This window comes from Cibotium barometz, chromosome 10 (genome assembly GCF_041138505.1).
Source record: "Cibotium barometz isolate CiBa-2024 chromosome 10, ASM4113850v1, whole genome shotgun sequence".
Lineage (NCBI taxonomy): Eukaryota > Viridiplantae > Streptophyta > Polypodiopsida > Cyatheales > Cibotiaceae > Cibotium > Cibotium barometz.
In genome coordinates, this window is record NC_141055.1 from 32,708,900 (window position 1) to 32,719,438 (window position 10,539).

At 43.5% G+C, this 10,539-nt stretch overlaps 1 protein-coding gene across 1 annotated transcript; it reads left to right on the plus strand.

Annotated features, from left to right (window-relative positions):
- The first annotated feature begins 2,121 nt into the window (after nt 1-2,121).
- On the plus strand, nt 2,122-3,312 carry LOC147634798 (germin-like protein 9-1). Its single transcript, XM_086803414.1, has 2 exons — nt 2,122-2,188; nt 2,261-3,312. The coding sequence occupies exon 2, from the start codon at nt 2,290-2,292 to the stop codon at nt 2,923-2,925; it is 636 nt and encodes a 211-aa protein (XP_086659540.1). The 5' UTR covers nt 2,122-2,188; nt 2,261-2,289; the 3' UTR covers nt 2,926-3,312.
- Nucleotides 3,313-10,539: the final 7,227 nt, after the last annotated feature.

Here is a 10,539-nt window from a genome sequence, read left to right on the forward strand (position 1 = left end):
TAGCAATACATATTATGTTTCCTTCATAGATGACTACTCAAGATACACTTGGGTTTTCTTCGTGAAATCTAAGGCTAGAGTATTTGGAATTTTCAAAGAGTTTCATGTTATGGTTCAAAACATGATAGGAAGAAGCATCGAGGTCCTCAGGGCAAAAAATGGAGGAGAATACCTCTGAAAAGACTTCAACAAATACCTTCACATGAGCATGGCATAAGAAGGCAACTGACCTGCAGCTATACACCTTAGCAAAATAGAGTTTTACTTCCTACGAGAGGGAGAACAGAGTCCTTTTTGAGTCAGCCAGGTGTATGCTAAAAAACTCTCAAACACCTACTGGGATGAAGATATCAGCACAACATGCTACCTGATGAACAGATCCCCAATTGAAGCACTCCAAGGCATCACCCCATATGAAGCTTTTCATGGACTCAAGCCCCATATTTGGCCGTTTGGCATTTTCTCATATTCCAGATGCAAATAGGAAGAAGCTTGATGACAAATCAAGAAAGTGTGTGTTTGTTGGACATAGTAGTGAGCATAAGGCTTACAAACTCTATGATCCAATAAAAAAGGAAACATTTGTGTCATTGGCAGTGATCTTTGATGAGACTACCAGCTGGACATCAGCTCATCCCATCAAATGTAGACACCCCTTCAATCACACTTGGGATCTGTGTGAGCTTCCACCCAACAAGAAAGAAATAGGTTGTAAATGGATCTATAAGTTGAAATACAGTAAGGAAGGGAAGATAGATAGGTACAAAGAAAGACTTATGGCTAAAGGTTTTGCTTAAAAATAGGGGGTTGATTATGAAGAGACTTTTGCACCAGTAGCCAATATGAATTCCATCAAGTTAGTCCTTTCTCTAGCATCTCTTCATAAGTGGAAATTGTGGCAAATGAATGTCAACAATGCCTTCCTCAATGGCCAGCTTGAGGAAGAAGTCTACATGCAGTAGCGTGCAGCTTATGTCCAAGCAGGAACCGAGCATCTTGTTTGCAAGCTATAGAAGAGCTTGTATGGTCTGAAACAAGCTCCAGGGACCTTGGTATGGTAGAATTGATAAGCATCTCAAAGCTCAAGGTTTTGAAAAGAGTAATGCAGATTATACTCTCTACTACATGGTGAAAGGGAAGGACATTGCTCTTATTGTTCTGTATGTTGATGATCTGATTTTGACAGGCAACAACTTGTCAAATCCAAACTCTCAGCTGAGTTTGAAATGAAAGATCTTGGTTACCAAACTTCTTCAGAATAGTCTACAGGTCCTTCCTACTTCAATCCTTGGGATTGAAGTAGGAAGGACCATAATAGGTGGTATCTTCATCTCTCAGTAAAAGTACCTGTAGACTATTCTGAAGACGTTTGGTATGTAGACCTGCAAGCCAGTGTCTACACCAATGGAATCCACTCTGAAGCTGACAAAGGATGAAATAGGTCATCCTTCTGATACTACTTTATACTAGCAACTTATTGGTTCTCTCGTTTACTTGCCTATCACTAGGCCAGACCTCTGTTTTGCAACAAATAGTCTTGCTTACTTTATGTAGAATCCCAAATTATCTCATTGGACTGCTGCCAAAAGAGTGCTCAGATATTTGAAAGGCACTCAGCATTGGGGTATCTTATATGTAGGTGTGGCACACTAAGTCTGCATGGATTTAGTGATTCTAACTATGCAGCCTATCTGATGGACAGAAGAAGCATTAGTGGCAATGCATCCTTTCTTGGTGCAGGAGCTATTTCATGGTGTTCTAAGTAGCAAAAATTGAGGGGAGAGAGAGAGAGAGAGAGAGAGAGCGCTTTCACTATTACTACGTCTCAAATGCTTTCTAATATTACTACGGTGCTATAGATAACATATGTATAGTGTCGTACGTAAGCATCTCGTGGAGGGATGTGCCTTGGAGGAGTAAAGTGCATTATGCTCTAAGATGACAAAAGACAAAAGAATCGTTATAGAATTCGAGCCCTGTTTTTTCATGGGTGTATCCAAATGGCAGTTTCTAATGAAAATGACGGAGGGTGGCCGGCGATGCACGGGCTTGGGAAGTCCGCCTCTGCAGGAGCGCGCCGAAGAGTATATATGTGTGTATCGTTCCATCATCAGGCATCGGCTACGTCTGAGAATCCATTTTTAGTACACGACTGTGAGCGTCTGACTTGCAACAAGAAAAGACTAAGGTACGTGCTTGTGATAATCCAATCTTCTTTATCAGATAATTAAATCCTCTAAGCTAGTTACGTTTCTTGCAGGCATAGGAGGCAGCTGATCTCACACGGCAATGGCCGCGGGAGGAAAGAACACGTCCATGCTGTACTGGCTTTTCGGGCTGGCTGTGCTCGTTCTCGTAGTGCAATCGGCGGGCGCCACCGACCCGGAGCTGACCATGGACTTCTGGGTGCCCATGGGTATGAACGCGAGCGATGTGGACGGCAGCTTCTTCACGTTCACGGGCTTCCGAGCAGGCGCGGGTGCAGCAGCAGGCACGTTCAAGCCGGTGAAGGCCTTCGCGGACGCCTTCCCCGTGCTGGGCGGCCTGGGCATTTCCGCAGCCTTTCTGGAGTTCCAGCCGGGCGCCCAGAACACTCCCCACACCCACCCGCGCGCCACCGAGCTTCTATACGTGTTGGACGGCTCGCTCATGGTGGGGCTCATAGACTCCTCCGGACACATGTACAATCAGACTCTCCAGAAGGGCGACCTCTTCGTGTTTCCCAAGGGCCTGGTGCATTTCCAGGTGAATCCCAGCTCCCACACTGCAGCCCACGCCCTGGCCTCCTTCAGCAGCTCCAGCCCGGGCACCGTCTCCTTGCCCGCCACCCTCTTCGGCTCCGGCATCCCCGCCTCTGTCCTCTCCCAGGCCTTCCAAGTCGCCTCCTCCACCATCACCCAGCTCGAGAACTCCTTCGCCCGGTAGACGCTTGGTCCTTCGCGTTGGCACTCACGTGGTGATCATTGATGTGTTTAACAAAGGGAAAATCCCTCATTGGATAATGATGTTTATTTAATATATATTGATGTGTTTCAAGAAAAGGAAAACTCCCTCATCATTGGATAATGACGTGTTTTCATGAACCATCATAGCTTTATATTTAATGCTTTACATTTGCATGCTTATTGCATGAGCTCACCTCTAGACATGTGTGAACTCTCTTCCCCCCGATTGAAGCTTGCATTCACCTAGGTTATTAGATTTCATGGGACCAGTCTTCTTTTGCACTTGAGGATGACACATGGTCTTTGGTTTGTGATTTGCTAAACAGGGCTTGAATGATGTAAAATCCGATCTGATGTAATGATGTAAAGCTGCTTTTTGATAATAAATATATATATCTATTGCCCCCCCCCAAAAAAAATCTCGATCAACTCTCTTCCCCATCACAGGTGGCAAAAATTAATAAAAGGATGGATTAGGAAGAGCCCAAGTCGTTAAATGCTTCCATGCCATCTCTTAATTTCCATCACCATTCCTCTCTTGCACCAGATGCGATTACGCATCATGAAGCATATCAACATGCCACCTCACCTTGCCAACATGCCACCTCAATTGTCCGTGTCAACATGGTCAACCTAATTGAGTTGCTATGTCATCATCCTCGTCATTAATAAGGCCACACCATTCCTACCACCTTTGTATGCTACTTCCCATATGTTGACATGGCATGCCACCTCACGTAGTTGGTATGTCTTCCTTGTCCTTTTTGATTATTTGATCTTCCTCTGCCTCTTCTTGTGAAGAGGGCTTTGTCATTGTTACTTGTGCTGAAGTGCTGCTGCTACCATCATGGATGTTCTTCATGGAGGTTGGCTGATTATCTTTGATCTTCATCCCTCTCCATTTTGTCAAGTGAGGGTTTATCCCTTAGAATGATGAGGCCTTGAACAAGACCTTTAGCCTACCTTCAACCCATGGATGATGATGATTGTAGCAAGCTCGTTGTGAGACATCTTGTCTCCCACATCTATAAGTTGATGCAGGTCTTTAACCTGCTTGATGAATTCGGTAGCATTCTCATTGGGCTTCTTTGTTTCATTGGTGAGTTAAGCTCTCAAGGCAATATGTCTTGATGTGCTTTTAGACTCATACACCTTCTTCAGATTGTCCCAAGCTTCTTTGGGAGTCAGCACCTCCCTCAAATGTTGAGGATGTAATCCTTCACACTCAGCTTCATCATGTGAACAACAAACATGTCCTTCTTGTCCCATTTTTGCTAGGGATTCAACAATTAGATCAGTTAGTCTCTCCATAGAAACTATGCATCTTCAACTTCCATGTTGCATAGTTTGTACTATTAAGTTTTTTAGATCCTTCCAAGCGTAGGCTACTCAACTTGGGTCCCACTGACTCAGTAGAACAGTCAGCTAATTTGGTCTTCGGGTTTTGATAGTAGCTGAAGTTGACTCTGACAACATAACAGAGATAAGTCCGAAAGCATTTTTTGAATGTAGTAAAACTGGACAAGAAACTAAACCCTGCCAAATGAGTAAACCTGGCTAAACACTGAATGCTGACTCTGGAATGTGGAAAGCTATGCACCAGCAAGTGATGACTGTCAGCAGCAGCAGCCAGCAAGTCATTGGTTATCAACTGTAGGTTGATGGGGGTTGTTGTCATAGTAGCATGTCGATGGCTTGTCAATTAGTAAGTCGACTCAGATGGCTGACTCTGACAACTAATTTAAACCACTGATTTCGTCAGCCGATTCAAGAAAGTGATTCCAGCAGCAATTCATTTAGGCAGCTAGCTCCACTAGGCTGATTCAGGGAACCAGCTCCAACAACTGGTTTAGATAGCTAGCTCCGATAGTTGTTTCAGATAGCTAGCTGTGATAGCTATTTCAGATAGTTGGCTTCGATAGCAGGAAGATGACATGGCATTATGAGGTAAGAGGATCACGTGGATTCAGGTCAAAAGATAATGTGGCTTCAGAGATGGCTGAAAGATGATGTGGCTTTAGATGGCTGAGCGATGATGTGGCATTAGCAGATCAAAAGATGATGTGGCATCAACAATAGGTCGGAAGAAGCTGATGTAGATTCTGTAAGCAGAAGTGGTTGATGCTGAATCTACAACACAAGTGGAGAATACAGAATGCCAGACATTAGGTAGCCTTTGGACATCTTTTGGGCCTTGTAAGGATTCCTAATTTTTAGGGATAAGGCTAATTTTGAGCATTCTTAAGGAGACAACAGCCCACGCCCTGGCCTCCTTCACTGGCCTCCTTCAGCAGCTCCAGCCTGGGCACCGTCTCCTTGCCCGCCACCCTCTTCGGCTCCGGCATCCCCGCCTCTGTCCTCTCCCAGGCCTTCCAAGTCGCCTCCTCCACCATCACCTAGCTCGAGAACTCCTTCGCCCAGTAGACGCTTGGTCCTTCGCGTTGGCACTCACGTGGTGATCATTGATGTGTTTAACAAAGGGAAAATCCCTCATTGGATAATGATGTTTATTTAATATATATTGATGTGTTTCAAGAAAAGGAAAACTCCCTCATCATTGGATAATGACGTGTTTTCATGAACCATCATAGCTTTATATTTAATGCTTTACATTTGCATGCTTATTGCATGAGCTCACCTCTAGACATGTGTGAACTCTCTTGCATTCACCTAGGTTATTAGATTTCATGGGACCAGTCTTCTTTTGCACTTGAGGATGACACATGGTCTTTGGTTTGTGATTTGCTAAACAGGGCTTGAATGATGTAAAATCCGATCTGATGTAATGATGTAAAGCTGCTTTTTGATAATAAATATATATATCTATTGCCCCCCCCCAAAAAAAAAATCTCGATCAACTCTCACAGGTGGCAAAAGTTAATAAAAGGATGGATTAGGAAGAGCCCAACTTGTTAAATGCTTCCATGCCATCTCTTAATTTCCATCACCATTCCTCTCTTGCGCCAAATGCGATTACGCATCATGAAGCATATCAACATGCCACCTCACCTTGCCAACATGCCACCTCAATTGTCCGTGTCAATATGGTCAACCTAATTGAGTTGCTATGTCATCATCCTCGTCACTCATTAATAATGCCACATCATTCCTTCCACCTTTGCATGCTACGTCCCATATGTTGATATGGCATGCCACCTCACGTAGTTCTTATGTCTTCCTCATCCTCTTTGATTATTTGATCTTCCTTTGCCTCTTGTTGTGATGAAGAGGGCTTTGTCATTGTTACTTGTGCTGAAGTGCTGCTGCTACCATGGATGTTCTTCATGGAGGTTGGCTGATTATCTTTGATCTTCATCCCTCTCCATTTCGTCAAGTGAGGGTTTATCCCTTAGAATGATGAGGCCTTGAACAAGACCTTTAGCCTACCTTCAACCCATGGATGATGATTGTAGCAAGCTCGTTGTGAGACATCTTGTCTCCCACATCTATAAGTTGATGCAGGTCTTTAACGTGCTTGATGAATTCGGTAGCATAATTCTCATTGGGCTTCTTTGTTTCATTGGTGAGCTCAGCTCTCAAGGCAATATGCCTTGATGTGCTTTTATACTCATACACCTTCTTCAAATTGTCCCAAGCTTCTTCGGGAGTCAGCACCTCCCTCAAATGTTGAGGATGTAATCCTTCACACTCAGCTTCATCATGTGGACAACAAACATGTCTTTGTCCCATTTTGCTAGGGATTCAACAATTAGATCAGTTAGTCTCCATAGAAACCATCTCCCAAACAATCTTGGAAGAATAATAGTGATTACATCTTCAACTTCCATGTTGCATAGTTTGTACTATTGAGTTTTTTAGAGCCTTCCAAGCGTAGGCTACTCAACTTGGGTCCCATTGACTCAGTAGAACAGTCAACTGATTCGGTCTTCGGGTTTTGATAGTAGCTGGAGTTGACTTTGACAACAGCAGTAGAGCTGACTACGAAAGCATTTTTTGAATGTAGTAAACCTGGACAAGAAAGTAAACCCTACCAAATGAGTAAACCTGGCTAAACATTGAATGCTGACTCTGGAATGTGGAAAGCTGTGCACCAACAAGTGATGACTGTCATTAGCAGCCAGCCAGCAAGTCATTGGTTATCAGCAGTAGGTTGACAGGGGGTTGTTGTTAGTAGCATGTCCATGGCTTGTCAGTTAGCAAGTCCACTTAGATGGCTGACTCTGACAACTTGTTTAAACCACTGATTTCGTCAACCGATTCAAGAAAGTGATTCTAGCAGCAATTCATTTAGGCACCTAGCTCCACTAGGCTGATTCAAGGAGCTAGCTCCAACAGCTGGTGTAGATAGCTAGCTCCGATAGTTGTTTCAAACAGCTAGCTGTGATAGCCATTTTAGATAGCTAGCTTCGATAGCAGGAAGATGACATGGCTATGAGAGGTCAGAGGATCATGTGGATTTAGCAGGTCAAAAGATAACGTGGCTTCAGATGGCCGAAATATGATGTGGCTTTAGACGACCGAGAGATGATGTGGCATTATCAGATCAAAAGATGATGTGGCATCCACAATAGGTCGGAAGCTGATGTAGATTCTGTAAGCAGAGGTTGATGTTGAATCTACAACCCAAGTGCAGAATGCAGAATGCCAAACATTAGGTAGCCTTTGGACACCTTTTGGGCCTTGTAGGGATTCCGATTTTTGGCTTTAAAACTTATCCCAGACCCATGTATATATATATATCAAAGATTCAAATTTCAACGTTCATTTCCCCCCAAAACCTCCTCTATCCCCTTAAATGTGTCATCTTTTTCTCCCTCATTTATTGCCTCCTCTTCCCCACCAAATTGCCCTCATTAAATGCCTCCAGACTATCCTATCGCTTTCCACATGATCATTCTCGCAACTAGGTGGGGGCCAAAAATAGTGATTTTTTAATCATCTTTTTTGAATTCTCATGCTTCAAAACTTAACCCAAACCCATATACATATATAAAATTCATTTTTTAAACTCAATGTCCACCTAAAACCGTCTCTACCCTACCTTTCTCCCTCCAAATCAGCCTTCCCTCTCTCTCTCTCTCTCTCTCTCTCTCTCTCTCTACTGTGAGCTAATGGTCTACATACACACAATCCCTCTCTCTACTATCAACTCCCTCCCCCCCCCTCTCTCTCTCTCTCTACTGTGAGCTTATGGCCTGCATACTCACTTTCCCTCTCTCCCTTTCTCTCTCTACTATGCTTTCATACCATTGTCACTCTCTCTTTACTGTGCTTTCATGGCTTAACATCAACATAGAGCTATTAATCCAACATTACTTGGCCTATTAATTCTTTCTCCACACTGGGAGCTCGTATGGTTGTGCGACTTGTCACCTAAGTAGAATCATGGCCTTGCACGAAATCACCAATGCGAATGTGCCATCACAAAACGACCCAAGGTGGATTTGCAAGTTCAAGTGTTGGAAGAGTATGCATCTTTGGGCAAGGGTCATCTCACAGAACACGAGAAGATTGCACGGAGACAAGGTTGTCACACAAATGTGGATTTGTGGGTTGATGGAAATCTATACCCAGCGGATCCTTTTGCGCAATACCCACCAACTTTTAGAGACTTGCCCTCATTTATTCAGTATGTGGGAGATGGTAACAATGGGAAGCTAGGGTATTGCAAAAGATTATCAACAAGTGATGCTGGCATAGTATTCTACTTGCCCTTACAATTGCATGCTCTTCAAGGTACGTTAGGTTTGCACCAAGCCCTACTTCAATCTCACGCCAAGGTTAAGGAGCTCAAGGATGCAAACCAAGAGGGTGCGACATGCATTGAAAAGCTAAGGCAGACCCTTGACCACATGAAGAGCACCCTTGTTTGAGCCAAGGAGCAAAAGACGCCACTCAACCACATTGAAACACTTTCTGTGGGAGGAGGTGCTTGTAAGCAAATAGTTCACGCAGCGTGTGGTATGGCGCTTAACCATTCCACTGGTAATGTCGATGCACTATTAGTGTACTTCCAAGTTAGAAATGTCAATGAGCACTTTCTTTCTACTTTGTAGGGTATTCCTCCAAGATTTTATAGGTGCACTATTAGTGCACTATTAGTGCACTTCCAAGTTAGAAATGTCGATGCACTATTAGTGCACTTCCAAGTTAGAAATGTCAATGAGCACTTTCTTTTTACTTTGTAGGGTATTCCTCCAAGATTTTACAGGTGTTGATAAGTTTGGGGATTGTAATGAGCTCTTGCACTCAATCATAGAGAGGAAGCATGTGCTTAAAAATTATTAAGGATCCTCGTGTGGCAAGAAGATACGTTTGGCGCTGGCCAATGATATCATGTCCAAGGTAGCCCAAACTATTAACAGTGAAATTGTTAATGTGTGTGATGATGAGGTAGGCATTAAAACCAAGGGCTATAAGGCACTTCATCACTTGCTAGGAGACACCCTTCGCAAAAGAAAGGTATCACACACAACCTTTTCCCGTTGCCAAAGAGGGTATCATTAGCTAAGGGAGTGAGCAATGACGACATCAAATGCAGGATTGGTGAGTACTATCACATCCACGACACCCTCTCCATTGCAACATGGTAGAAAAAGAAGATCGCACATGATATGGTTTTGTTCCCTTACAACGAATTCAACAACATATTTGTGGACCTGCAAATGCTACAAAAGGCTATGATATTATTCTATGCATTGCCTGTAGGATGTGAGGGGGGTTTGTAACATTATAATGTTTTTGTTTGTGAGCACGTTTTCGTAAGGAGCATAACATTGTGTTTGTTTGTGGATTTCATAGGTCAAACAGTCTCATTCATTTTGAAGTTGGATGAGTGTCAGCAGATAGTGAAGGGAAGGAGGCTAGAGAGAGTGAGTATTACACTCATGAACTATGCTATGGTAGAAGCCTTTAAAGCTGGTGAGACGGTCGTGAGGAGCTAAAGAGTGATGGAACTAGTGATTGGGAGATTGGTGGAGCTAGTGATGAAGCTGGTGATAAGAGTAGAACAAACACTAACCTTTTGTTCAATGTTCAATCAGAGAACAAAATATGGTGGTTGGGTGCCTTTGAGGTTCCCAAGGAGATGCATGAGGTGCTAGCATGGGTATTTGAGAGACTGCCTTGGGTTACTAATGTGATTAATGTACAAATAGAGGGGGAGCACTTGCATGTTGAGGGTCTAGGAAGTTCTGCCATTCATTGGTATTTGGGTGGGGACCTGGACCATCAAGTGTATGCTTGGTTGCACTCAAGGTGCAAATACTGCTCATCCATGCCCTTGGTGCATGCGTGGAGTGAAATAAAAAGGCAAGAAGAAATGCAAGGCGAGGGACATTGGTGAAGAGGAAAGTGATAAGATGGGCAATTGCGGGGGTGAATGGGATGGTGGTGTACTTTCATCACCTACCCTAGCGCCTCCAAAACGAGGGATTTGTAGGATAATAGTTGGAGCCCCATTCTTCCTTTACCTCTCAAGAATGTTCACTTTTGTACTTTGTATGCTTTTATGCGTATCTTTGACTGCCTCTTAAAATGTCACATAGACTATGCTTTCACTATGCCTGGTAAAGCTTGACAAGATGAGGTGATTACAAAAGTAGAGAACATTCTTAATGAGATTGGTTTTCAT